General features: G+C 42.1%; 5 protein-coding genes across 8 annotated transcripts; 3 read left to right on the top strand and 2 right to left on the bottom strand.

The window, feature by feature from the left end:
- Positions 1 to 4,444: 4,444 nt before the first annotated feature.
- Positions 4,445 to 6,541, bottom strand: fahd1 (fumarylacetoacetate hydrolase domain containing 1). The gene is made up of 2 exons (XM_076752887.1): positions 5,432 to 6,541; positions 4,445 to 5,286 (listed from the first exon to the last, which is right to left on the bottom strand). The coding sequence occupies exon 1, from the start codon at positions 6,440 to 6,442 to the stop codon at positions 5,780 to 5,782; it is 663 nt and encodes a 220-aa protein (XP_076609002.1). The 5' UTR covers positions 6,443 to 6,541; the 3' UTR covers positions 4,445 to 5,286; positions 5,432 to 5,779.
- A 221-nt stretch (positions 6,542 to 6,762) lies between these two features.
- Positions 6,763 to 10,439, top strand: LOC143334509 (hydroxyacylglutathione hydrolase, mitochondrial-like). Of its 2 annotated transcripts, none has more exons than XM_076753331.1 (9): positions 6,763 to 6,925; positions 7,419 to 7,603; positions 8,179 to 8,243; positions 8,417 to 8,534; positions 8,620 to 8,728; positions 8,905 to 9,008; positions 9,213 to 9,314; positions 9,411 to 9,490; positions 9,628 to 10,439. In XM_076753331.1, exons 1-9 carry the CDS (start codon positions 6,859 to 6,861, stop codon positions 9,725 to 9,727), a joined length of 930 nt encoding a protein of 309 aa, XP_076609446.1. In that variant the 5' UTR covers positions 6,763 to 6,858; the 3' UTR covers positions 9,728 to 10,439. The 2 variants fall into 2 exon arrangements, with proteins under 2 accessions (XP_076609446.1, XP_076609447.1); XM_076753332.1 differs by having other exon boundaries at positions 6,793 to 6,925; positions 7,462 to 7,603.
- A 622-nt stretch (positions 10,440 to 11,061) lies between these two features.
- On the top strand, positions 11,062 to 14,921 carry LOC143333821 (hydroxyacylglutathione hydrolase-like protein). Of its 3 annotated transcripts, none has more exons than XM_076752174.1 (9): positions 11,062 to 11,225; positions 11,430 to 11,571; positions 12,097 to 12,161; positions 12,262 to 12,379; positions 12,502 to 12,610; positions 12,805 to 12,908; positions 13,195 to 13,296; positions 13,681 to 13,760; positions 13,846 to 14,921. In XM_076752174.1, the coding sequence occupies exons 2-9, from the start codon at positions 11,467 to 11,469 to the stop codon at positions 13,994 to 13,996; spliced, it is 834 nt and encodes a 277-aa protein (XP_076608289.1). In that variant the 5' UTR covers positions 11,062 to 11,225; positions 11,430 to 11,466; the 3' UTR covers positions 13,997 to 14,921. The 3 variants fall into 3 exon arrangements, with proteins under 3 accessions (XP_076608289.1, XP_076608290.1, XP_076608292.1); XM_076752175.1 differs by having other exon boundaries at positions 11,091 to 11,225; positions 11,442 to 11,571; XM_076752177.1 differs by lacking the exons at positions 12,502 to 12,610; positions 12,805 to 12,908 and having other exon boundaries at positions 11,100 to 11,225.
- On the bottom strand, positions 14,856 to 19,284 carry narfl (nuclear prelamin A recognition factor-like). The gene is made up of 11 exons (XM_076752173.1): positions 19,179 to 19,284; positions 18,309 to 18,404; positions 17,775 to 17,918; positions 17,546 to 17,675; positions 17,303 to 17,437; positions 16,833 to 16,951; positions 16,577 to 16,706; positions 16,421 to 16,493; positions 16,192 to 16,329; positions 15,837 to 15,994; positions 14,856 to 15,560 (listed from the first exon to the last, which is right to left on the bottom strand). The coding sequence occupies exons 1-11, from the start codon at positions 19,242 to 19,244 to the stop codon at positions 15,319 to 15,321; spliced, it is 1,431 nt and encodes a 476-aa protein (XP_076608288.1). The 5' UTR covers positions 19,245 to 19,284; the 3' UTR covers positions 14,856 to 15,318.
- A 1,330-nt stretch (positions 19,285 to 20,614) lies between these two features.
- Positions 20,615 to 27,037, top strand: e4f1 (E4F transcription factor 1). The gene is made up of 14 exons (XM_076752172.1): positions 20,615 to 20,764; positions 21,034 to 21,167; positions 21,255 to 21,339; positions 21,553 to 21,734; positions 21,918 to 22,038; positions 22,133 to 22,285; positions 22,397 to 22,584; positions 22,718 to 22,960; positions 23,437 to 23,548; positions 23,759 to 23,976; positions 24,064 to 24,262; positions 24,351 to 24,514; positions 25,784 to 25,846; positions 26,005 to 27,037. Exons 1-14 carry the CDS (start codon positions 20,668 to 20,670, stop codon positions 26,377 to 26,379), a joined length of 2,334 nt encoding a protein of 777 aa, XP_076608287.1. The 5' UTR covers positions 20,615 to 20,667; the 3' UTR covers positions 26,380 to 27,037.
- The last annotated feature ends 444 nt before the right edge of the window (positions 27,038 to 27,481 follow it).

Genomic DNA, 27,481 nt, shown 5'->3' with positions numbered 1-27,481 from the left:
CTTTGTTGTCCTCGTTTTTTCCTCTGCAAGTTTAAACCGAGAGTCAAACTCCTTGTATGTGCACATATGTTTAGACAATGAGGTCGATTCTGATTCTCTGAAAACGAAAACTCTGAACCACTTTTGAGTGGTGTCTCTGCAGATAATACAGATATAAATATCACAAAGACAAGCAATGGGAAATGCTTTATCATCTTATCGTAATAACCACAGCATAGCATCATTCATCAGATTTTGAATGAAACACATAAGCCTTGAATTGAATGATACAACATATCCAGATTTTTTTCTCACTGTCAACAAATCCTATGAAAACACTGAATTAACAATGCGTCAGTTCATCTCTCAGTACCTCCTGACTTCCTCACCCTGTCTGTGGGATTGACTCAGGACAAACTACAGTGTCCATTTTCACTGGAACGAAGGAATATGTCAGCGGGGATCTATCTGGCTCAGAGGAGTAACACATGTTGAGCTTTGGTGAAGTGTAGCATCAATTCATTGTTGGTTTTGGTCTTTCTTTGGGGTTTGTTGACAACAATGGAGGAAAACGTTTTTTGTGTTAATTCCTTTTCACATTGAACCAAAGCCAACGCTTCAAGTCAAAAAGAGATGTCAGACTCAGTACTTACTCCAAATCCAGATGATCGACAGGCGAGGTATTTTCCCCCAAGTTTGTTTGAAATTTAAGATATTCTGGATCCTAATTGCTCAATTTAAGTCAAAGGCAAAGACGATAAATGACATGTCCATAAAACTGCAAATCTTCCCTTCTCATTGGGACAGTAATTTGTTTAGCTTCGGCTGGCATGCAGCTTCCAGGCATTTGGGCCCACAATTTATTGCGTGCCATCGATTCCTACCATAGTGGATTTGTTTGCATGAGTGAAAATCGCCCAATGTGGATTGAGTTACAGGCCACTGTGACTATCTGAGATTAGGCGTGATGAGGGATGTATATTTTGTGTGGTGGCTCTTCGTTGGGAATAATGGGCACATGGCAGACTAATGAGAAACACTCGGAGGGAGGGATGAACCGCTCTGAAGGAAAGGGGGCTGATTCCTACGCGGCAGATAAAAAGTAGGATTAGAGTGTAAAAGTGGTTTCCCTCTGAGGAGCCACAAATGAAGACGGTTCATACTGAGGGCTCCACACATTTTCCACCCGTACCACAGTCTCCCTCGATTCAGGGAAGAAATGCTGGGGGATTTTCTCTCTTCTCTGTGGTTTAGGCCTCACAGCATCTTGTTAAATTGTGACTCCAGCTTTAATTGATGAGAGAGTAATTTGGGTTAGAGGGATTTTCAAATGGTCATGGTTGCTCAGCGCAAATTGGGGAACTTTTTTTCGGGATATGGCATTAAGAACTTTTACAATAGGATTTTACAACATTGCTTTTCTGGACATATTTCAGTGCATGCCTCTGTTGCCATTTTAGCTTTCAAAATTCCAGCTCCGGACTGTTTAGTGGGCCTTGATTGGAAAACTTGAACAATCAAAGTTTATAGAGAAGCTTGCGCTTAGTTGATGAGGTACTAACTGAGACAGTGCTGCCAGATGGATGGAAATCTGTCACACTGAGAAATAAAGCTGCATTCTTAAAATAAGTTTAAAAAAACAAGTCTTCTGGAAACACCCGTACTCTTTTGGAGATTTACACACATCTGTATGGATGAAACAAGCTTAAATCCAATTCTGCGCTTAGTTGTTAAGTCTCCAGTATTTTCCACGCCACACTTCCCACTTTGCCGTCCACCTGCATCTTCAAACAAAATGTTAACACACTACGTACAGTCAATCACCCTGAATGAAAGAGGCTCCCACCTGGCCTTCACGCATGGTTTCATTTCATTTGCCAAAAACCCCATTCATTATTCTGCAAGAATGAATTACAGCCCTTAAGTTTGGCCTATAAAAAATCACAAATTGGTTCTTGATTTGCTCCACAGTGTTATTAATCCCCAACCACCCACTTGTTCATTCTGTATGAGATTAGTTAATTGAAGGCGCTGTAATTCTTTACATGCAGAACTGGTCAAAACTCATTAATGATTTTGGAAATGTGGGGAAAAAAGGTGTATTCACTTTAAGAACTGGGTTGACGTCCAAGTATAAACTTAAGCACACATACGCTACACACACACACACACACACACAGGGGCCCTTCTGTCTTTCCAAAAACAAATTAAAAATCAACTTCCAGGCCATGTGAGTGTGTGTCTTTTTGATGTGATATGTCACATGCATCCTGTTTGACTCAGTCCTTCCAGCGGGTGTGTGTGTTGGTGGTTTTTTTCTAAGAATGGCCACACCGCAGTGCTGTCTGATGACATACAGTGCAGCACGCAAAGAGAGGTAGCACGAATGGTCATTTTCTGCACACACACATTGCCAAGTTATAAAACATTTTCACATGTTGGACCTTGCAGTAATTTAATGTCAAGGGCTGGCGCGCCAAAAAGAGGTCAGTGCAAAGTCTTCTCAAATTTTCAGCCGCCTTTCAGGCATCTAAGGGAGATTATGCTGTAGTATTTGTGCATTTTCTAATCAACTAGAGGTTCTTGTTAAGTGATTTCGCCTGAAATTACATGTTTCTTCATATAAAGACTAATTTAGCTGAACTTCATTGTAAAAAAACAAACAAACAAAAAAAAGCTCTAACTACAATTGACTTTCCCTTCAGGATCCATATGAACTACTGATACGTGTTCAAGCAGGTATCCATGTTTAAGCTGTTTTCCAAGTGAACCTGAGAGATTTGACCCAGCAACCTCCACCAAGTCAGATACCTCTGCACTAAACCGACTGATGGGCTGATGGATACAAACAGATGTTTTAACATGTCCATGGTAATACGTCACATATGGTATGTTCCAGTAGGTGTAAAACAAGACTCACTTTCAACCGCTCAACATATCCTGTGTTGTCATTGCGCAGTACATCTTGGTCTGCGTGCGAACACACAGCATTGCATCACGTCAGTAGAGGCTCACGCTTAAGGAGTGCGTATAACAAATATAACAAGACCAAGAGCCTCCAGCCGTGTCATGGGAGGTTGTACACTGGCACACTGGTGCTTTGAGCTAAATGCTAATATCAGTATGCTAGTGCGCTCACATTGACAATGGACACTGGATAAATTTTGACAAGATGGTGCCACTAAATAAGAAGTCAGGGGATGACCAAAGTAATAACGGTTCATTCTGAGGGCGACACAGATGTGTTTACCCCATTTCAGGGCCACCTGTCCGAGAGGAGTTGAGATATTTCCTCAAAACCACAAAAGTCAACCTCATGCCACTTTTTGCTCAGTATTAGATGGTTTGTTTACAAGAGAATTCCCTTAAAATCTCTACAGTTTGTCTCAGTTACCCCCTGGATTGGTTTCATGTCGCAGGTGACGCCACTCTTGGTGTGTGTTAGATCGGAAGACGGTGGTCTCCACGTAATCCCCTCTCCCTTGAAAGTGTCAAATATGCCTTCTCAGACTCCTGCTCCATGACAACATACCGCTTCATGTGGTGAACGCTAAACCAGAGCTGAGCCTGAGCTTTGAAGCCATTGTTAAAACATGTGAGGGTGCAATACCTTCAGTCACACGGGGACAATGATTAGCATGATTCATATCTCATAAAAGACGACACCTGTGTGTGCATGCCATGCTGTGCGCTGCTGTGCTGACGTGGTGGGGGGAAAAAAACTGGCCACAACTACATTTCCCAGATCCCAAATCTAATTGAATCTGTCATAACTGCTCTAATGATGGACGTGCATAACCCCGGCGTCCCCTGAGGGACAGGGCTTGGGTCCTGTGAGTCTCGGAGATAACATGCCCCACAGGTGTGGGGAGATGATGTACACAGACTCGGGTTACAGCAGACTGGCCTGGGACAGGTTGATGGAGGCTCTGATTGATCCTGAAAACAGAGAAGCCTGTGGGAGAATTGTAATTGAACCTGGAACAGATGTTTAACAGTCCAGGAAGAATGCGGTTATGATGAAGGTACACAGCCTGAAAGCCAAAATTACTCTAAATGAACAGAAATACCACAGTTTCACTGAATGATACTGGCAAGAGAAGCCTTTTTGGTGAATTGATTGTTAACTAACCAGACGGCATACGGGGTTCACTGTGCAGCTACAAAAATGTATCCACATGGTAGTTTGCAGCAGAAACGTGGTCCATCAAACTTTCTGAGGAAAACACGTCTTCGCTAATCCAACAAGCAGCAAAATGTGTTCCAAATTTAAGAGTAACCACAGATAGCCAGTGCCAAACCCTCAGTCCTCTAAACTCGCTCTCTAACATGAATATTTTCTCAACTTGAACTCATCTGGGATAAACTCTGCTTCACACTGGAGCTTCTGAAGGGGGCACCACATAAATTCAGACCGTGCTGCTGAACATGACGGTCAGAAATGTCCTCTTTTTTTTTTTTTTTTATCATAATTACACCAGCTGGCAACAAGACACTCATGCATATGCTATGAGAAAGTCAAATGCTGTAGACACTGGTGTTTTTTTACTGTTGTTTTTACACAGATTATGATCATGATCATTTTTATTTCTATATCAATGTTATCTTGGCATTTTGAGCATGCCTGATGGTGTTATACTCATTTATAATGTATTATGTCTATAAAGCATTTAATGTTAAGTTTTTACTCAATTTTCAAGTATGAATCTCTTATTTTGACAAAGTAATGTAATTAAGTATACTTCAATTTTCAGGTTCTATTTCTGCTAACTTTGCAGGTTTGTATTTTTAGTACAAAGTATAAATATCAATAAACCATGATGTACTATTGTAGAACAGACTACCCATCAGTTTATGCAGTCATTCAAATGAGCTGATGACTTGTTTGTTCTACAATAATAGCATCATAATTTATTGTTAATTAGATTTTGTATTAATAATACAAATGTGCCGTTACCAGCTGCAACATTAAAGTGATGAACATATTATTGCATCAGTAATTATCATTCTGTAATAGTATATATGTTACTCTGAAGTGGGTTGTTCTGCATAATGAGTAGTTCTACTTTTAACTCTTTAAGTACATTTTGCTACTAATATTTTTGTACTTTCACTCAAGCAAAATTGTGAGTACAGAACTCTTACTTCTAACAGAGTATTTCCACACTGTGGTATTGGTTCTCAGTACTTCTTCCAGTAGTGAAAGAAGTTTAACTCAGTATATACAGCATCTAAAGTAGTTAAAATTAGCTCCAGCTACTCTGCCAAAATATTCAAATACTTCCACTTTAATGCATTAAAAATAATCTAATAATGTTCTATGTATTAATTTAACACTGATAGGTATTTTGTCTCCAGTAATAACGACCTTTACCTTTATTTCTGATAATACATTCATATGTTTACGTAAGTTTTAAGACATTTATTTGTAGTAAAATATTTCTTAAAACACATGACTGCATCTTTTATTTGAGAACAAGTTACTTCTCCCACCACTGATGATCTGTAACAAAGAGAGCGACCGTGGGTGATGGATGATTTTCTTATCCCTGATTTCAGTAGATAACACAGTGAAGCAGATCATGAGATCAATCAATGTGACCAAACTGTGTTTTGCAAACTTATTCTCAAACACTTTTCAATGCAGAAGAATCAGAAATGTGATGGCACAGCACTGCCACCTGCTGATCCACACAGATATTGAAAATATATTGAAAAATAGCTTCAACTTTCCAGTAAGAAAAAAAACCCTCTCTTCATGAGTCTGAGTATTTATTGCATGTTTTTTTTTTGACTCTCACTACTGGTCTTGTCTGTCTACTCTGAAGCTCATGGTGATAACGTCCTCGATCCCAGCCTGCAGCTCATCATGCTCCTGCACAGCGGACACTCCTTTGGGGGTCCCGGTCAGGATGAGATCCCCCTCCTCCAGGGTGATGAACTCGCTGATGTAGCTGATGAGATAGGGGATGGAGAAAATCATCTGCGAGGTGCAGCCGCTCTGCCGCACCTGGTCGTTCACCTTCAGCCACAGCTTCACGCTGCCCGGGTCAGGGATGCGCTCCTTGGGGATAAACTCACTGACGGGGCAGGAGGTGTTGAAGGCTTTGGCCAGGGTCCAGGGCAGACCTTTGGACTTGCACTCGTCCTGGATGTCCCGTGCTGTCATGTCCAAGCACAGAGCGTAGCCTGCAACATGCTCCATAGCGGCGGACTGGGGGATGGCCGTGCCCCCTTTCCCGATGACCACCCCTAACTCCACTTCATGGTGCAGGTTGCTGGAGTACAGGGGCACCAGGATGGGTGAACCCTCTCTTACATATGCAGAAGGTGGCTTCAGGAACAGCACCGGCTCTGTAGGAATCGCATTTTTCAGCTCTTTGGCGTGGTCCGCATAGTTTCGCCCAACGCAAATGATCTTCCTCCCCCATTCCCAAAACCGAGATATATTCCGTGCTGTCATTGCGGAGAAATGTGAAAGTTTCAGCCGCCCTGATGCAGTCAGTACCAGGTTGAATAAACTTTGACCGACAGCTTCCTGAAGAGATTATTAACCTACGGCAAGCCTGACAGGACATACAGGGAAAATTAAAAAAAAAAAAAAATCTAACCACATATATTTTATCGATGTCTTTAAAAGTTTAATCAGAACAAAGAGTAAAACGAAATCCATCACATATACTCTATTCAATTTCTAATGATTCGGCGTTAACAAAGTGTGTAAATAACCATTTCTTCACGTGTTTAACTGTTTAGTCACGATCTACTCCCCCTGGTTTGATTGGTGGAGTCTGGGAGGTTAAAGTTGAAGCGGAACTGAGGCAGTAGCCAAACTTTTTCTGTTCATATGAATGTGATAACGAAAGAGGGGCTGTTGATATGTTATTCAAGTCACTAGTAGGGAGTGCCTGCACTCTGCTTGGAGCTGCAACAGCCTTCAAATTTGGTATGTCCACACGATTTTTTAGTATACAGACATCGAGCTAGCATGTTAGCTCTTGTACGTGGATTTTAACTAGTCACGGATGGCTAACGGTGTTTTTTTTGTTTTGTTTTGGTGTGTCTTGAGAGGAGTCAGATGAACACAGCTGGCCTGTCTAAGCAAACACCTGCACCTTCTTACATAATCTACCCCCTGACAGTCAGGTTAGATCAATACTGCGGCAGATAGCTAACTGGGTGACATAAATGTAATGCATTATGAAAGGTAGCATTGAAGCTAACGTTGTTGCCTTTACGGTGGTGTCGTGTACTCGTCCAGCCAATGGATGCTGTCTAACGGCAGCAGTATCCTGGTGTTTGTGGCCGCATGAAATAAACACGTTTAGAGAAAGAGTTCAGAAATCAAAGAAATTATTAACAGTGTCGTCATGCCAGACAGCCATAACTTAACATAACATGCCAGCCTGTCAAACATTGACTTGTAACCTCTCATGAAGCACCTGTGGAAGTCCAGGCCCAAGCTGCCGCTCTCCTTCACAGCGCAGTGAGGAAGACCTCTGTGGTGGAACAAGCAAACATGAAGATTGAACTTCTCCCAGCACTCAGCGACAATTACATGTACCTGCTGATTGATGTGGACTCCAAAGAAGCGGCTATCGTTGACCCTGTGGAGCCAGTGAAGGTCTGTGCATTTCATTGTATGATGTATTCTGTGTTGAAGTATGTTTGAGGTACTTTTACTGTACTCTGTGCTACTTTTTACGCCCCTACATTCAACATTTGTTTAACACAAGCAGAATGTGATCAGTTTATAGGATACGATGAATTATTGATGACATCCATTATTATTGTATACCGTGTATGTGTGTGTGTGTGTGTGTGTGTGTGTGTGTGTGTGTGTCCTTACACACCCAGAGGTATTATTTTGTACTTATCACAATACAGATATGGCAAAATCTCTTATCTACTCAAGCAAAGGATCTCAACAGTTTTTCCACCACTGGTTATATAACATTACATTGTAATGTGCGTGCTACCATTTAAGAATACTTAATCTGTGTTCATATGAAACAGAAACGGACAGCAAATCCTCACATATGAGAAGATGGATTTTCATCCTCGCTTGCATATGCACATTTGTGACCGTACCCTTAAACAATGATCAAAAATTGCTAGTGATTAATTTTCTTTTGATTTGATTAATCGATACCTCGTGTCAGCGCTTCTTCAGTTTGGCCCTTTTTGTGCTTTTGACAGGTTATTGAAGCTGTCAGAAAACATGGCGTAAACCTCACAACAGTTCTGACCACTCATCACCACTGGTAAGCTACATGCTATACTGGCTAATACTTGCATGATAAAGTACATTCATGAGGGCATTCTGAAAACATAAACCAGCCAAAAATGCCAAACGGTAAGAAGCTATTATACCTGCATGAACCCGTCTGCTGAACCAAAGAGCAGGAACAACACGCTGATCATTCTCTCTCCTTAGGGATCATGCCAGTGGAAATGAGAAGATGGTAAGGCTAATGCCAGGACTGAAGGTCTACGGAGGAGACGACAGAGTTGATGCTCTTACAAAGAAAGTTTCTCATTCCAACACCTTCAAAGTAAGACCATCAAACTGTCTCTTCTACGGTCCAAATATAAGCCTCAAATGACTGATATTTTCTCACTGGTGTCATTCTTTCCCAGGTTGGATCACTCAATGTCAAATGCCTGTTTACACCATGTCACACAACTGGTCACATCTGCTACTATGTGACAAAAGAAAACAGCACAGAGCCACCAGCTGTTTTCACAGGTATGTCTGATATCTTTAACCCTTCAGATCGGATGAACTGCGCAAATAAATACCATGTGATACTGGAGACAGTGAAGCTCTTAAACCTGTCAAGCTTGATCAATAAATACTGATGCAGTAAGAAGTCAGCGCTCTGTCGTGTGTGACCATTAATGGAGGTTTTCTTTCCTATGCAGGGGACACGCTGTTCGTGGCTGGTTGTGGTAAATTCTTCGAGGGTACAGCAGAGCAGATGTACAAAGCCTTGATAGAAATTCTGGGACGCCTGCCTCCTGAAACAGTAAATATCTGCATCTATATCCATCTGTAATGTCAGTGTGAAAGGTGTTACTGAAAGTCTGAATGCAACACTGAATGAATGAATGAATGAATGGATCGTTCTGAACGAAATTTAAGGAAGATTTAATTGAGGTGAGAGCTGTTGTTTGAAAGTATACTGAAGCTGCATGTTAGACTGACTAACCGCTTTGTGTTCGCGTTTAAGCGTGTTTACTGCGGTCATGAGTACACCATCAGCAATCTGAAATTCGCTCGTCACGTGGAGCCGGACAATGAAGTCATTCAGAAGAAGCTAGCGTGGGCAAAGGTAATTGACTGAGGTGTCACATCCAATCAGATGATCAAACACTGAAGCTGCTGAAAGTAAAAATAACTTTGCGTCTGCGTGTTTGTTTTTCTGTAGGAGAAGTGCAGCAATGGAGAACCCACCATCCCGTCCACTTTGGCAGATGAATTCACATTTAACCCCTTTATGAGAGTCAAGTATGTAGTGCATGATTTAATATTGTGTCATCCAAAAAATGTTTTGTTGTAAACTTGCAGCACGTGGATGTGTCAGTGTAGGCTGTTTAGAGCTAATTACTGTCAGCGCTGCTTACATTTCTTTATGTTTATTTTAGAGAGAAGTCTGTGCAAGATCATGTAAAGCAGACGAACCCAATTGAAACCATGAGAAGTCTCCGGAAAGAAAAAGATGGCTTCCGGGTGCCCAAGGAGTGATGTCCTTGGCGCTCATACCGGCTGTTCCCGATCAACTGCTTACAACACTGCTTGCTATCAATGGCATACAATAGAAAATATCTACAATTAATCTTCAAAGCCACTTGAAATACCACTAGAAACTGCATCACTCTCAGTCAAGGCACACATTCAGATATTCAGTCCTGATATGGCCATAAACTAATGTGTCATTATTTTTATGATGATGTTGGTGTGTTGATTTTAAGGAATATATGGCCATTAATTGAATGCTTTAAAGGAAAAATGACTTTGTTAATTTGTAAATGAGAGTTTTAGAGTCTAGTTTTATGTTGTAATATATTCATGTACAAACTGCTGTCTCATGAAGTGTTCAAATTCAAACTTTTAATAAGACAGGGAACCACATGAATAACAAATGTTGTAAAATTTCTGTAAATTGATAAAGCCATTTCTGTAAAGATTCGTATCCATGTTTTATTCTGACCTGGAATGTTTCTTCATGACACTTCTTGTCATATTTGCTAGTTTAGTTGTTTAATATGTAAAATACAGCACAAGTGTTTTCCTTCCTTTATTTAAAAGCATTGTGTGTGCAAAAGCATTGTCAGCGTATCAGTGTCAGCATTAATTGTTAGATATCCTGAATGCTCGTGTTCATGTGAAGCACAGTCTTACAAAGAATGTTGCATGATGTTCTTTGCAAAAAAGCAATAAAACACATGTATTTTGAGTCAGCAGAAAATGAATGACTTGCATTTGAAATGTGCTTTAAGTATCAAGAGTAAAAGTAGACATTATTAAGAGTCCCATTGAAAGTGTCATATTATCATACAAATTCATTAACGTCAGCACTTTAGTGTAGCTGGTTGATGTGAAGCTAATTTTAAAGACCATCAAATGCTTTATACACTGTTGGTATTTATTATTTTTATGATATGAAAATAATCGTTTTCAAACTAATCACTATAAGTTTGAATGATAATTTATTGAAGTAGAGCTACAGCAGAAAATGGATATTTGCAAGTAAAGGTACCTCAAGATGCTTCATTGTAGTACTCGTGAGTGAATCACTACTGTTAGTAAGAAATGCAGTTGTGCGATTCCATTAAAGTATTTTACATCGAGATTCAAATCTTTATTATTTTATATGAAATAAGTCTTTATTTTCCACCGTGTAACAGTCGACATACAAAATACTGAGCAGAATATAACAAAGTAATAGAAACAGTCGAGTTTTAATGTAACTCATTAAAAAAAACATAATTAATAAAATAGCAAAGTGATAAATGGCGACTTTTTCCCTTTACATAAGTATCTTATGTGAAACGTCATAGATCGAAAGGCGCTTTTCTGGGCTCCATTAAAATGTCTTGGATCTGACATGTAGGCTCGATGATGTCGCGATAACTTCGCAGTCTGAGAGCAGAAATGTTGACCACTACGGTTGAATAGGAACTTTCAGAACATCGCAGCCGCACAAGGATAAAACATCTTAATCGGGATTATTTGGTCTGAGGTAACTGTGTTTTTCTGTAGATTGTTTGATTTAATGTTCAAGCTTCGTGACACATCAGCAGAGCCTGCGGAGGCTTTAACGTCCTGCTAACACAAGCGTACAGCTGCATGCTTTTATTAGCTCAAGTAACACTTCTGAGCATCAGTGATCAGTGTGCACCTGGTGCAGATGTCCACATAAACACTAATTAAACTCTTCCTGAAGTGTCGCGCGCAGTGCTACGCATGCGTTGGAGGGAGCCATGAAGGTAAAGGTGATCTCCATCCTGGAGGACAACTACATGTACCTGGTGATAGAGGAGCAGAGCAAACAGGCTGTGGCCGTGGACCCTGCTGTGCCACACCGGGTGAGAGGCTCACACTCAGGTTCACTGTATGTCACAGTAATAGTATAATGAGAAATTATTCATTATTATTATTTATATGTTATTGTAGCAAAAAAACAAACAAACAAAAAAAAAACAGGATGACATACAGACCTTAACATACATATAGAAAATAAAAACTATCAACATCATAATTATGATAATAATAAGATAAACAGGAAATAAAAGACAGCAGTTAATAATAATTAGATAATAATAAAGGACAAAAAAAAAATGTATGAATAAATAGTTTGTAACTGATGTGAATGAATGTTTGTGTGTCTATTTTCATCATTTATAAATATATATACATAATATAAGGACAAAACCTGAAGACATTAATTTTCATATCATGCAGGCAAAGAAATCAGCAAATTCTCCCAGTTTAGAGGCTGAGCTGAGGAAAGTTGCTTGAAAAATAACTTTGATTCTTCGATTATCCAGATTGATTGTTTCTCTGTTGTTCATATGTGAAATGCTAACAGGCAGAAACTGTTTTTTCGACAGCTGCTAGAAATAGTGAAGAGAGAGGGCCTGTCTCTGACGGCTGTTCTCACCACACACCATCACTGGTGAGCCTGTTTGGCAGCCATGACTTTAAGTGACTCAGTGATACCAGAACACCAGCACATAACCCTGCCCAAGAAATAACGGACTATTTCCACCGATCAGGGACCATGCTCGGGGGAATGAGGCTCTGCTGAAGGAGGTTCCTGGGCTGAGGGTGTACGGTGGAGATGATCGGATCGGGGGTCTGACGGATAAAGTCACCAACGCTCAGGAACTCAAGGTGCCCACAAAGTAGCAGGAGTCAAATGTGTTTACCTGGATGATGCTCCAGCTCTGATTGTTGATTGATCGTTGTGTCTCTGCCGTGTCGTCTTTTCATATTGCGTCTTCTCCACTTTGCAGTTCAGCTCCATCAATGTGAGGTGCCTGTTTACTCCCTGCCATACCTCCGGTCACATGTGCTACTTTGTTTGGGAGGATGAGTGCACTGACGCCCCTGCCGTGTTCACAGGTCTTTGTCTGTAAATATAAAGAGCTGGTGGACCAGTTTATACCTCTACAGTACACTCGCTCTTTATATATAATCACTTAATCTTGAGTGGCCAGGGATGTGAATCCTTGTTGACCAGCACTTTGTCCATTGTTCTTGTTGTGTGGAATGACAGGGAGTGACCGCTGCCTCCACTTGTCCTTTGTTTTGGTCAGGGGATACGTTGTTCATTGGTGGATGTGGGCGGTTTCTTGAGGGTACAGCAGAGCAGATGTACCACAATCTGACCCAGGTGCTGGGCTCTCTACCTCAAGACACGGTTAGTGGAGATTCGTTGCGCTTGTGCTCAGCCCTCACAGGGTTAACGGCGGCTAACATGACCTCAGCTACGAGCTGGTGTGAGACTGAGTCACTGTGATGCATGAACACGCATACAATGAAGGGATTGAGTGCAGCCTGGCTCTCCTTTCTCCCTTTTCAGTACAAAACATCTTAAAAATGGCACAAAACCCAGAATGGTCAAACTCTGCTGCTGTGTGTGTGTGTATGAGTTAATTCATCACATCTGGAATCCTGACTTTAAATCCTGCTGTGTTCATCTGTAGAAGGTGTTCTGTGGACACGAGTACACCATTAAGAACCTGAAGTTTGCCATGCTGGTGGAGCCAGAGAACGAAAAGGTGAAGGAGATGCTGAGCTGGGCCCGGGTGAGCGACACAGCATGAAGAATAAAACTCGCAATATTCGACCCAAACCGTATGAGCACATTGGTCTGTCTCATCATTTTTTAAAGAAAGCTAAATAAACAGCTGGGCACCACTGTTTTTAGCAAACGTTACTAAAAAAGGAGTAAATAGTGCACTTGCTGGGGACTACTTTCAGCTGCAGATTAATACACATTTGCTGTTTTAGTGAGTATTTTAAATGAATCAAAATAAACGACAGTGCCCGTGTTAAAGGTCATGAAGGCGGCTCATTGCTGGTTTTGGTCTTTTTCATGAGATTTGTTGACATACACAAGAATATATCCTTTAATTGCATAGAAGAAATGTGTATTTTGCTGAGTTGCCTGAGAGTCTTTGCGTCTGCAGGCCAGAGACGATGATGACAAACCCACAGTGCCATCCACCTTAATGGAGGAGTTTGAATACAACCCTTTTCTCCGCCTCTCGTGAGTTTGGATATTTATCCACAGTATGTTTGAACATTTATGATGTTTCCTGCCTGTTGTGTTAATCTCTCTTCCTTCACTGTAGGGAGGAAGGAGTACAGAAGTTCACAGGGAAGACAGACCCTGTTGAGGTGCTGAGGGCCCTGCGGAAGGAGAAGGACAAATTTAAGAAGCCCAAAGAGAGACTTCCTCCCCACGCCATGTTGGCTTTGGAGTGGGGGCTTCTCAGACCCTGAGATCCAGTTTCAGAGCTCTGACATACTCAACCATCAAGGAGAAGTCGTTTCAATGGCTGAATGAAGCAGGACACAAGACTGTAGAGTGTGATTGTTGCTTTTACCCTACATTTAACCAATTTATGCCGCCGTCGACCCCCACGGGCACGCGTGTTGTTTTAGTAATTCTAAAACAATGTGTGCACGAAAAGGCCAGTGCAAAGCTGCTCTCACTTAATATTAAGGGCTGGTCTCCCAGTCTGATATGCACAACTGAACTGCACCAGGTAACACCTATTTAGACCAACTGAAAAAACTGCTGCGATTTTAATGTGTTTTGTGTATTTATTGCTTTGAAAAGATGGTTTTGGGAGAAAATAAGCTTAATTTCTTAATTTCTTTAATTTCTTTCTCTTGCTCACTTTCAGAATGTTTATTTTCTGTCTGGTAATGACTGCCGCTGCTTTTTGCTGGCACGGCGCTGTGGAGACAGGTCTGGTTATGCAAGACTTTTTACCTGTTTCACTTTGGGCAAAGTGTATACACAATATATTTTACAATTGTTCTCTTACTTACTTTTGCAGCTAAACGCAACAACTGATTTACCATAAAACAAGTTAATTTCTCTATAATTTATAGCCTTATACGTTGGAACAGAAGTCTGATATGTTGCACTCAAACTGTACAAGGGTAGAAAAAACATGCAGTGTATATAACTATGATGGTCAACTGCTGCTTTCTATCTCAAAGTTTCCATCCTCACTTTGCCGGAGCTTGTAACGGTACATCACAGATTATTCAATAAAACATATCAGTCTGAATCAATAATCTTTGGGCATATTCTTCATATCTTTTAAAAAGAACTTACAAAATGAATGGCTATAATTAAATAATGTCTTTATTTTTCTGTATACACATATAATGATTAAATAAACAGGAATGATTATATTGTGCTTTATGTTATTTCACATTTTCAAAGTGTAACAGGTGCCACACAAACTAATTATTGACTATTCATACGTGTGAAATGAAAACCAGCAGTGTAAGGACAAATTCTCAGACCACATATATAACTTGGCTTGACTTCATCGTTGTGTCTTTGCCCGGGTCTTCTACCTTTCCAGGCACACAACGTTTGAGAGAAGTGGTTTTAAAGGTTGTTGGCACACATCACACCTGCTTATATTCGACTCTGCTCACATCTCGTGTCTCTGAAGAGACAGAAGTAGTCACATATGTTTGGACGGTTCTGTAGTCAGTGTCTGCTGAAAAACACTTATGCAAAAATAAAATTCTGCAAAAACATCCAGTCTGCTGATGGTGGATTCTGGCAGACGCATCATTCACCACTTCATAGTGAGCCCGTTAGTCATCTTCTCCACAGTGTGGTACTGTGTGTGCAGCAGCTCTTTGGCTCTCTCCTCCCCTACACTGAGGAGCCAGGACTGGTACAGCTCGGCCACATGAGTGTCATCCTCTGGCAATAGGGGGCGCTCTGCCTTGTAGAGCTCCTCAACCTTCTGGAGAAGCTCCTTTGGGTTCTGACCAGGTAAGGGCTTCAGCTGTCCGCCACCATTTAGACAGCCTGAACAGAGCAAAGAGGCGAGGGGGATCATGCTGCGTTTAATGCTTTATATTTGCCAGCAAACATTAAATTAGTCAAGCAGTCCTAGCATGACTTCATCTGATGACTCTAATTAATTTTATAGCTTCCATTTGTACATATACATAACAAGCATGACATTTATCCTCAACGCTTCAACTGTAATACCTTACACTGATCTTCTAATGTGGCAGACATGCTTTGCCAATCGAGCAAACGTGCAACAGCACAAATCAAGGATGAACTGTTACACTTTACCTGATGGACAAGCCATGACTTCCACAAAGTGGTAAGGTGACTTCCCCCTCTTCAGCTTCTGCACCAGGTTCTGGATGTTGCGGAAACCGTATGTGGATGCAAAGCACAACAGGACGACTCCGTCTCTCTCTATGGTCACTTCCTGGAAGTCTTTATTCCTGTCGCAGAGGGGTATAAGACAAGTAAGCTGCTGCAGTTTATCAGCTTCACACAGAAGTGAAGAGGGAAAGCTATTCTGAGGTCATTAAACTTGTTTGCATGAACTGGAACTGTTCTTCAAGCTTGACTGTTCCTAGAGTCATTACGAGCCCGAACCACAAATAAGCACAAAGAGTCCATCTTCAGACAGACTCACCTGAGGGTTTTGTAGGTGAGCTCCTTCACCTCCTCTCCAAACAGCTGCTTGGCTGCATAGGTGAAGACATGATGGAGGTAACCCCCTGACCCGCTCCCAGCATGGCTCAGGAACTCATCCCCACTCACACTGCTGAACCTGGATTGAGAATAATATGCTGTGCGTGAGTCCATCGAGTCTTGTGGAAATTCATACTGTGGCTTATCTCAAAGGAGGAGACAGAACATACATCGTATCAAGGGGCGCAGGTTCCACATCATTAAGAGACACATTTTTCTCCTCCAGCATTCTCTGAACCTCTCCTGTGTGAGAAGGTGGAAGGTATAAGAGAGACGACAATCCACATTCAGACACACAAAGAGCCTCATAAGAGTAGCTACTGTACCAGAGGTGATGACACAGTCCACTTCCCGAGTCTCAGCTTTGTTCATGTAGAAGTCTGACCTCGAGGCCTCAAGTTTCTTATCAAAGCAGGGCATCACGGCCACATGGTAGATCTGCTGCGGACTGAGACCCTAACGACACACACGATGCAATGGCAACTCATTATTATTGACCTGTTTTCATACCCATACATCTCTCAGCATTCATAACTAGGGGTGTCACAATTTGCAGAATCTGATGTGCAGGTGTTCCCGTACCTGTTGTTCAGCAAAGTAGCCTTTAACCAGAGAGCCCATCATCTGCTGGGGCGAGCGAGTGGTGCTGATGTATGGAAGAATGAACTCCCCGTGGGTCTTCTCTGCATAGCAAATCCAACCTGAGCGCAGTATAAACACATATGCACACAAATCAGTATTATTAGTTTTTTATTGCACTTTAATTAAGCATATCAGTAAGTTACATGATCCACCACGTTATGAAGAAGGTTCCTCCCTCAACACACCCACACACAAATTGTTTTATTATACTTTTATGATTATTAATCAATGGACTTTCACACTGCAAATCAAAACACATTTTGTAACTTCTGAAAACTGAAACAATAATGAATATACGAAGTCAGTAAAATAAAAAAGATTTTCTCCTTCTTTAGTTGTTACATTGTGCATTTGGTCATTTGGACAGCTGACAGGAAATGAGGGAGGAGACATGAGGATGTATATTATACCTGGACAGGCTGATGTCATCATAGGCAGACATTTAGGGTCCTGCTCCTTCCTCTGGAAACGCTCCACAAACTCCCTCTGGCTCTCCAGCAGGCTGAAGGTCCGACTAAAGCTTGTATCCAACACATGATGAACCCCTGCAAAGGTGATAACTGTCTTCAGAAGCGACTGTGCCTGCCTGGATCAACCTCTCATCTTCATTTCCTGATTTACTTTCATCTGCATGACAGAAAATTTGCGCTCACCAAGGCCTTTGAAGAAAGACGTAAGCCTCCGGCCCGCCTCAGTGCTGCTGAGGTCATAGCGTGCTGCGAGGGAGGCTCTGGACTGCGGCGACACCGACACCACCACCACCTTCTGCTCTGTCGCACTGGCCTGTGGAGGGAGTCCAAAGGACGCACAGGCGAATGTCATCATAATCATGACCTGACACATACGACACAAGCATTCAAACACACATATATCCATTTCTACCTTGTTGTTGTTCAGCACTTTAAAGAGCTCCTCGTGGCTCTGCTGCGTGATGAGGACGCTCTCAGCTGAGGTGATGCAGCCGCTGCAGGCCAAACAGTCGTTCAGTGTGATCTTTGCTTTCTCCAGCTTCTGCTTCCCTCCATCCTACAAACACAAGGTAAATCAACTCAAGGTAAACAGCAGTGAAATCCTTCAGTTTATTTGTATTTCATTCTAGGTTTTTTCAAAAGGAAAATCATACACACATACAGTACATACATACACAGCCAATAAAACATATCACACATCAAAATATCACAGCAAACTACACTTAAGACAAGAACATTAGATCCTCGGCCTTTTGCAACAAGCCTACTAGGCAAAGCATCAGTCACTGGACCAGAGAAGAATTTATCTCTGTGCTGATGAAGGTGATAACCTTAGACCATAAGGATCTATCACAGGGCAAGAAGACAACATGTAAGAGGGTCCCACAAGCAACCCTTCACTTTTAATAACTGACCCACAGGTTTTGATTGAAGCCTTGACACCCACCTGGCTGACTTGGACATAGCTGCCATCATCTTCTATTTGGATTTTGGCCACAGATTTACCTTTTTTCTTCTCTACTTTGACAGGTTTGACACACTCCTGCAGAACAGGAAGCACACATGTAAAGTAAAGTAAAACATACCACGGTTCAAAGGATAAACACAGCGATGTAGAACAAACGACAGGAAGAACGACAGGAAAGAGAATAAGTATATTATTAGGGGTCAACAGTATGGACTTATAAGCCTTAATCGACAATAATTTAACATTTTTTACTCTTCATCCAGGTGAAAGTTGGCAGGAACTTATTAAATTCTTCATGACAGGTAGAAAATGAGAGTTTAAGACGCAAATGAACATCACAGCCACATTATTCAGCACATGGCAGGTTATAAATCTAAACAATGTAAACCGGCAAAATAGACTTTCAAATGACAATTTGGGCAGTAACTCAAGTTAGAGTGCAGCATTTTCTATTGAGATACAGTATAACTCAAATATATCCACTGAAACCACGTCCGTCCTTAAATAACGTAACTATTTCACTACTGTTACATCATCGCTAACATTAGCAACAAGCTAACTGCTGAACACGCATTTAATGTTTCTAACGTTAGCGGGGTTTGTGATCAATAACAGTTCAACCAGTTAGTTCACAGTGTTTTCTGTTAACCTTTTGTCGAGTCGGATTTATGGTTGTTGTTGTTTTTGTGGTCGCTCGCTCACACAACAGCGACCAGCTAACAGTTAGTCAGCATGCTATTTTTTTCCGTACGATTTCGCTATTGGCCGCTTGCGAAGTGGATCATTAGCGATAACTATATTCTTTTGGAATAAACCTGATGGTGTAACATGTTATGATAATTTCCCTACCTGAGAGGGGGTGATAAAGTCATCGAGGTCTGTCAACTGCAGCACACCGCTGAAGTGAGAAGCCATATTTGCTGCCGTAAAGTGGTTGTTGTTTACATTTGTGTCGTGAATAGCTATCCTCCAGCAGAGACAACCCTCACTACAAGTCAGATGTCACTGCGTTTATCTGTCATCTCTTTCACTACTGATTTCATTAACATGTCTCTCTGTATCTTCTATGTTTTTTTGTACGTATTATTAACATATAATAAGGTGAAACTACGAGCTTACAATATTAAAATGCTGATATGAATCATATCCACCTAAATAAAGGGAAATGGACAAGTCAGAAATATTTTAAACTGCAGCGAGAAATGAATGGAGACATTTTCATTTTCATTGTACAGCTTGCACAGTGTAGCTCCTTGTTTCTACAGTGACAACATAAAATACATTTGCAAAGCTGCTGCCTGGACTGGCTTTCAGTTGTTACTTCTCTGTGTTAGTAAATCATGTGTCCTCATTATTGAATACATGGCCACTTTAAACATCTAAGGAGAAAGATGGACTGTGGGCCCCAAATCTCTCTCCAAGCCATGCCACTGTTTGTTTTCTTTACTGATGCCAAATAATGTATTAAATGTAAAACCCTGTTGATATTAAATTACTATATTATTGTGCAAAAATTGTACAGTAGAATTTCTCATGGAGCAACAGGTGGGAAGCAGGGACAAGGTATGGTTAATCCCTTCTCTTCATAGGTACAGTAATACAAAAGGGGACTTCACGTGTGTTAAACTACAACGGAGACTCCTAATTTACAGAAATTATAGTTTCATGAAACAATATTATATTATGAGAATGTAGAGATAGCCGGGATCTGTAATAGGTTGAAGAGTCTCCACATATTCAGTAGTCAGGGCTCCTGTTTATTTCTGGGCCACTGTGTGATTAATATGCATATTCTGATTCAGACTCAGTGTACTCTTCTTCACACACGCTGTGGCTTTCAGGGTCCTTGATAATGTGGGGCCCAAATCGGTCCCACTTCCTGTGAAAGCTCAGAAAATTCTGTACTATTATTGCTTCTACACATGTTTCCAATGTTTGAGGAAACAGTATTGTATTGTCTTACATTTTTATAGCTAATGTCTAAATAATATTGTGGCTATGAGAACGAAACAGACATGCATTATTATGGTCCAAAAATAATCCTATATTTATCACATACATAAACAGATAAAGGGATTAATGGATACCATCTATTTAAGTATACATTTAGTTCAGACCGATTTTTAAACATTCCACACAATATTTCATAGACTTAATTCATTCATTCACAGAATATTTGTGGGCGAAATGAGATCATATTTTCTCGTTTTCTGATCTCTATCCATGGAAAGACATACGCACGCGCCCTTTTGTTGTTATGACTACGCGGTCGTAAATCCGCCATGTTTTCCCTCCTCCTTGTAGCAGCGTTGCGACAGAGACGGAGAATTCGAACGACATGAATGTAGAAAATAATCATACGGCAGAAACAGAGAGGGAGCAAACGAAGGACGGCAACGAGACGATCACCATTCAGACAACGCTTGGAGATGAAGGTCAGTTCTCTTCCTTGCTGAAAAAAGAGTGAAATGTTTATCAGATGATGTGTTTGGGCCTAGCTGACTTCCTCCATCGTGAAATGTTGCTAGCAGCTAGCCGGTAGCAGCCTTTAGCAACAACATTAGCTTGTTTGCGTGCTCGCTGTAGCTTTGCTCAGATTAGAAGTCCAGCCTCTCGGTAGTGTTTGGCCAATGTACATCAGATAGGTGGTAGCAGGCAGCATTAATACTTTATGAAGTTGTCTCACACTGACATGTGTTGTCAGATGAAGATGTGCACAAGTGCGGACGCTGTCAGAGCGAGTTTTCCACGCTGGAGGCTTTTATCCAGCACAAGCTACAACACAACTGCAAACGAGTGGAGGCACAGGAGGCGAGCAGCGAGGATGCCAATCAGGAGGTACGAATTGAACTGTGTGGGTTTATGTCCAGTAACCACCATAAGCAGCAGAGGTGGAACCAAATGTTAATATCCACATTTTGCCAGGTTACTGCAGCCAATGGAAGTTCTTCTTCTGAGGTGAAAACAGCTGAAGGTGCATCCTCAGATGAACCAGGGAAGACCTCTAACGGTGGGTCAACATTATAAGACAACATTAAGAAACATTAAGAAAGGAGTAAACACACTTGAGAAGCTGAGATCAGTGAATGTTAAGTGTTTTTGCTTGAAAGACCGCTGAAGCCATATATATGCTCACGCTCTAGTCAACATAGTTTCGACTTGTGAATTTGATCTTTAAATCTGCAGGGGGATTGAGTTGTTATTGTGTCTGTTTGTCACACAGATGAAAACCGTGGTGAATTGGGTCGAGGTCGCAGGAAGAAAAGTGTTTCGCTTAAAGTTGCCGACCAGTCGGATGGGACTGAAGGAGCCATATCTGACGGTGCTGACAGTAACAAGCATGTTTACAAAGTCAACCAAGAGGGACGCTACATTTGCCAACTTTGTGAAAAGACATTTAAAACAGTGAGTCATGTGTTTTGTTTTTGTCTGTGTCTTTCATCAGGAAATGTTGGCCAGATTTTCTTATATGAGTACCTTGAATGAGTAGATTTCTTAATTGTTAACATTTATCTTCATACCAGGCAGGGGACATGTTACACGTAATGTTGCCATGTGTCTCTAATACTTTGTATTTTTCCCCGACAGACCAACATCTTAAGAACTCACATGAAAACTCACAGTGACCAGAAGAACTTCTCATGTGACCTATGTGGGACCTCGTTTCGCACAAAAGGCTCCCTGATTCGTCACAATCGTCGTCACACTGGTACAGACAGTAAACTGTGACTGTTTTTGTCTTGAATCGATGTCCTCTAATGAATTTTACCTGATAATACTGCTGTCTTCCTGTTCTCTTGCAGATGAACGGCCATATCGCTGTAACCTATGTGGCCAGTCCTTCAGAGAGTCGGGCGCCCTCACCAGACACCTTAAGGCCCTCACACCCTGCACAGAAAAGATCCGCTTTGTTCAGTATAAGGAGATCTTGGTCAGCAAAGATGGAGTACAAAAAGGTCAGATTTATACTGCAGGAGCTGTTACCTTGTGCCAGTGTCCCTGTTTTTGGAATAGCTATGGAAGGGATAATCCATTGAGTCACTAACAGGTCTGTCTGAATTTTCCAGGAGTTGAAGACGATCACGCTGCAGTGGCTGGCCAGCAAGAGGTGGTGGTTGTGGAGCAACAGCCAGAGGAGCAGGAGATGGTGGAGGGTCAGACTGCTGTCGTCAGTGTGGTAGAGGCTGGTTCCCAGGAGGTCCTCCATCAAGTCCACTTCACAATGGAGGTGGATGGAACAACGCAGGAGCAACAGGTGAGTGGAGAAAGGGAGCACATTTTTAAAATTATAAAGAAAAGGTGCTGTCATAGGGATTTGGTGCGAGGTGGTTTTGACTCTAACACACATCCAATCTGTTCTGTTGATCTGGTGCTCTGCCTCTGGCCAGGTTGTGGTAGAGCAGTCTCAGGCAGAGGCCCTGGCTGCTGCTGCAGCAGCAGGTGACAGCCTCATCTGCCAGGCCATCATCAACTCTGGCATTGCACTGGGGACAGAGGAAGCTGTGGTCGAGGAGACCTCACAGCCAACCGAGCAGATTAATAGAATAGAATCTGACAGTCCTGATGCCGATCAGGGTATCACTGAGATCCAGGTTAAAGAAGAATTTGTGGAGGTGGAGATGGAGACGGAGGTAAGGATGATGCATTTTCTACATTGTGTCATTAGATCTATAATCTGACTCCTGATTGCAGATTTGTCTTTTATGTCCAGTAGTTATTTTGGGTCACTTTGCACCTGAGCTGCAGAGAACAGAGCACACTGTGCTTCAGCCATTGTTTCTACACTCTGCTCCCAGTTACTTTCAGCATCAGGGAGAAATGAAAAGCTGTCAATCACTGATCACTAGGACTCCAGTTGGGGAAACTCCGATCAGTTCTAGAAACATTTGAAGTGGTTTTCAGCAGAACAGGGTCTTAGTCTGGTGTTGCAATGACTGTTTGCACACATTTGTCTGTTCGTCCATCTGTCCATCCCATTCTCTTGAGCACATATCTTAGGACGTTAGGATGTAAACTCCAACTTAAATGGTTTACAGAGACATAAAACTGCAAGGCAGTAATTCTAGTTTTCCAATGTCTTTATTTTCTGCTTTTGTTTCTTTTGCAGGAAGCAGGTGATGGAAATGATCAGACATCATCAAAATTGCACACGTGTCCACACTGTAATCGCTCCTTCAAGGGACTGAATTACTTCCGCTTTCATGTCAAGGGACATTTGGGTAAGTCCCAAATAACTAATGATGACTCACAGTGTCACTGCACTCTGCCCTCTTATAATCCTTTTGTCCCACCTTTGTGAAATCAAAAGAAAACAGCTGGTGGGACACTGACACCTGTCAGAAAAAAATAAATTGCAATTTCAGCAATTTAATGGGCCTTTTTGTTTGATGAATAATTATTTTTTCTCTGTGTCCTTCCTCTTAACACAGGCTACAAGCCCTTTAAGTGCACACTGTGCCACAAGGAGTTTCTGACTGGTTACCTGCTGAAGAAACACATGGAAGTCCATGTCAGTGAGAGGAGGTACAAGTGTGGTGAGTGTGGCAAGCTGTACAGAACCATTGGGCATGTCCGTGAGCACATGAGGGCTCACTCAGATGAAAGGCCCTACCACTGTACCAGGTGCAACAAGGGATACAAGACCAAGGTGATTTTTATAGATCTTAATCTTTGTGTTGTATTGAACTGAGAGATCAGGGTGACAGTATCTAACACGTGTCTTTGTCTTGCTCAGAATGCCTTGCAGGTGCATCAGCGGACTCATGGTGATGAGAAACCTTATGTGTGTCAGATCTGCTTGAGAGGCTTCAGGGAGAAAGGTTCTTTGGTGCGACACATCCGCCATCACACCGGAGAGAAACCTTTCAAGTGCCCAAAGTGCAACCGAGGCTTTGCTGAGCACGGGACTCTCAATCGGCATATGCGCGCTAAAGGTCAGCAGGAAACAAAACAAAACTGAAAACAAGTACTTGCAGCTGTGGTGCAGACAGACCTGATAACACAGGCTGTGATTTCCATCAGGAGGCTGCCATAAGGATGATTCCAGCGAGCAGCAGGGTGCGGTAACGGAGGAGCAGGCGTCGGTGGACAGCCTCGCGACAGCAGCCATCATCTCAGAGGATCCTCATGCTGTCTTGGTGGAGTTCTCCTCGGTGGTGGCAGACACGCAGGAGTACATCATCAAGGTGAGCCACAAGGAAGCAGTGGTAAGAGGTGCATTTAAGGGGAAATCGTACGTAGACATTCTGTCCCTATTAATGATTTCACGGCAGGTGTTTTCTGTTAGTGGTCACTTGTAGAGAGCGTGCTGTTATATCACTGGTAGAGGTGGAATCTGAAGGGCAGAACAATGATCACATCTGCAGATAATTGATTGGGTCGCTGTTTCCACATAATTAGTCATGGGCAGATGAAGCCTTATGAAGCTTTGGGCTTTGTCTCTATTTGTGCCAAAAAAGTTTCAGGACTTCGCTCATCAAACAGTGACATCTGGTGGCTTGTAAAACTTATAGCAGCCCTTCAAGACCTGGACTGAAGCAGCGTCACACCTCGCAGAAATGAGTATTTTTGACGTTTGAGAAGCTAGCGTGTTATTAAATCTCTATCATTCTGTTGAAAAGTACTGAATTAAGTATGGAGTAGCAGTACAAATGCAGGCAAAAAACAAAAGCAAAACATCAAAGCATTATTTTCCATAATCAGTTCAAGTTACTTCCAAAACAGTCAGTTCAGTTCAACTGGAAAAAATAATAATGGAATGAAAACAGTTACCTGCGAGTCATGCGACTCCATTGAAACCCGAGCCGCGTTTTTCGTCACGTCAGTCGGGGTTTATTTACAGCTGCTGTAGCAAGGATCTCCAAGGTCTGTAGAACTCGCAGGAATTTATTTCCCAGAGGATTCAGAAAGAGAACAAACACGGATTTACATACAATGCAGACTTTAAACAAGAACAGCAAGAAGACGGACGTCAAACAGGCATCTTTCTGCTCAGTCTCACCACCTCCTTCAGCAAAATATAACATCCTCTGTGGTAGTGATGCCAGATGTCTGCAACACAAGTTTTGGAGCTTCAGTATCATCCACCCATCGCTATAAATATTTTCTTGTTTACACACTACTCCTTAACCTTACTGACTGTGAACAAGGCTCAACCAATTCCTAACTTCAAAGCTTCACATACTGTGTTTTGTTGTAGAGTAACTGAAGACATTGATGCCTTTGGCCCCTTCTGGGCATCTTTTTCGATGGACTTCTGATTTATGTTGGAGACTTGCATAACAAGTCTGATACACAGTACATTGAACTTTGATAAAAAGAGCATAAACAATGTCTTCAACACATGTCACAGGCAATTATCCCCTCCTTTATTCGTATGTATTTTATTTCAGGTTATTGTAAAGATGAAAATGAAATGTGCTGTGTTGATACTCTGCTTCTTTCATATCCTCTAGACCCAGACAGAGGAGGATGTGCAGGAAGAAGAAGTTACACTCATTCAAGACAGCCAGAATGAGGTCGGTGCATGCACACCCACACACACACACACATCTGTATGATCTATAGAACATCTCTAATTCTAAAATTGGCTTGATCAATAAACGATTAGTCTACAGAGATGCAAAGAGTTCTTCTAACTCTGCTTCTGCCCGTTTCTATCAAACCTCCCTGCTAGATGGGAAACCACATCATGAAAGTGGTGCAGCGAATCGTCAGCCAGTCACAGGGCACCGGCGGCACGGGCAGGCACCAGATCATTGTGCGCAATGTGGCGGTGAACGAGGAGGGCACGTCCATCTCTGACTGCGGGGACACCATCACCATCGCTACGCCCGAGAGCCTGACGGAGCAGGTGGCCATGACGCTGGCCTCCGCCATCAGTGACGGCACACTGCTGGCCACGGCGGGCACCATGGAGACGGCGGACGGAACCGTTACGATGGTCACCGCAGAGGAAGCGATGGAGGAGGGAATACAGATGGTGCAGCAGCAAGAGGAGTATATCATCACCTCCCCAGAGGAGGTGGAGATTCAGACTGTCATTGTGTGATGGAACACTAACTCAGGACTGAGAGAGATCTGGAGTGACTGAACCTGCGAGGCCGATAACTGTAGAGTTTGTCCGAGTTCATGTGTGACGTTTGATTACAAAACAACAGCCAAAGTGTTTATCAGGTTTCTAGTTCAACAACCTACAAAGAACTGTCTGTGTGAGTGTGTATGAAGACCAACTCCATCACGCGTTTAGGTTTTGGGGATTGATTTTCAAAAATGAAGCACTGCTAGCTAATTTTTGAACTTTTAGGTGCATCCAGCTTAAAGGAGTAACTAACTTGATTCATTTTGTAAGGGTGAAGGTGCTTTTAGGTGGTGCAAGCTGAACATGTCTCTGCCTTTTATCTATTGTAGCCTGGTCTCTTCTTTACTGCAGTCAAAAAGAGAATTTCCCTCTTTTCTGTTCCTTCTTACAGTGGCATCGAGCGAGCGCAGCTTTCACTTCTGCTCTCTGATGTCAGTCGAGTTTTGAAACTCTTCGCCTCCGCTTTGAAATGTGATGGCCTTCAAAGACTCACCGATGCGTGTGTGCCATTCAGGGAGAGCGTACACCGAGCAGTGTTGATCTCCTGAGCTGATCGATCGTGATGCGTCTTAATGTGTTCAGTTTACTCGAGAAGAGTTCGCATCAAATAAATGCTATTTTTTTATACAGTTGGCTTCCAGTTATCTTTGTTGATATCCTTTTTTTTCTAATTGAGAAGATTGTCTTTCAGTGTGTTGTGATTTTTGATGTCTGATCATTTACATCTACTGTATCTGTACTCGTTTCTTGCTTTTGTTGCTGTCTTTGTTTTTAGGTGTGTGTGGCCGTAGCGTGACTGTCATCCACCATCTCGTCATGGGAACACCACCTGCTTTGAAACCACGCACACACACACACGTGCCAGGTTAAACACAGCATCCATTGCTCCAGCTCCCTCTGAGACACACATCACGAGGCATATTCTGACCAAGTCTTGCTGTTTACTGTATGTTACTGTAATATTGGAAATTCCGTGCTAAATTCCCCGCATCTGATAGGATTAGCTGAAACGGTGCTGCATTTGGTGTAACCTTGAGCATATCTGCAGGCTTCATCTTTCTAACTGATGTTC

This window comes from Chaetodon auriga, chromosome 16 (genome assembly GCF_051107435.1).
Source record: "Chaetodon auriga isolate fChaAug3 chromosome 16, fChaAug3.hap1, whole genome shotgun sequence".
Taxonomy (NCBI): domain Eukaryota; kingdom Metazoa; phylum Chordata; class Actinopteri; order Chaetodontiformes; family Chaetodontidae; genus Chaetodon; species Chaetodon auriga.
The sequence above is the reverse complement of the archived record's forward strand: the minus strand, read 5'-3'. Positions and strand labels throughout refer to the sequence as shown.

Coding starts and splice junctions, on each gene's coding strand:
- fahd1 (XM_076752887.1), bottom strand. CDS start 6,442: ATGACAGCACGGAATATATCTCGGTTTTGGGAATGGGGGAGGAAGATC.
- LOC143334509 (XM_076753331.1), top strand. CDS start 6,859: ATGTTATTCAAGTCACTAGTAGGGAGTGCCTGCACTCTGCTTGGAGCT. Junction 6,926..7,418: donor TGCAACAGCCTTCAAATTTG/GTATGTCCACAC, acceptor CCTCTCATGAAG/CACCTGTGGAAGTCCAGGCC. Junction 9,315..9,410: donor AGAAGCTAGCGTGGGCAAAG/GTAATTGACTGA, acceptor GTTTTTCTGTAG/GAGAAGTGCAGCAATGGAGA.
- LOC143333821 (XM_076752174.1), top strand. CDS start 11,467: ATGAAGGTAAAGGTGATCTCCATCCTGGAGGACAACTACATGTACCTG. Junction 12,611..12,804: donor CGCCCCTGCCGTGTTCACAG/GTCTTTGTCTGT, acceptor TGTTTTGGTCAG/GGGATACGTTGTTCATTGGT. Junction 12,909..13,194: donor GCTCTCTACCTCAAGACACG/GTTAGTGGAGAT, acceptor GTTCATCTGTAG/AAGGTGTTCTGTGGACACGA.
- narfl (XM_076752173.1), bottom strand. CDS start 19,244: ATGGCTTCTCACTTCAGCGGTGTGCTGCAGTTGACAGACCTCGATGAC. Junction 18,405..19,178: donor ACTTTATCACCCCCTCTCAG/GTAGGGAAATTA, acceptor CCTGTTCTGCAG/GAGTGTGTCAAACCTGTCAA. Junction 17,676..17,774: donor AAGTGCTGAACAACAACAAG/GTAGAAATGGAT, acceptor CTCCCTCCACAG/GCCAGTGCGACAGAGCAGAA.
- e4f1 (XM_076752172.1), top strand. CDS start 20,668: ATGAATGTAGAAAATAATCATACGGCAGAAACAGAGAGGGAGCAAACG. Junction 21,168..21,254: donor GCGAGGATGCCAATCAGGAG/GTACGAATTGAA, acceptor ACATTTTGCCAG/GTTACTGCAGCCAATGGAAG. Junction 23,977..24,063: donor ACAAGGGATACAAGACCAAG/GTGATTTTTATA, acceptor TGTCTTGCTCAG/AATGCCTTGCAGGTGCATCA.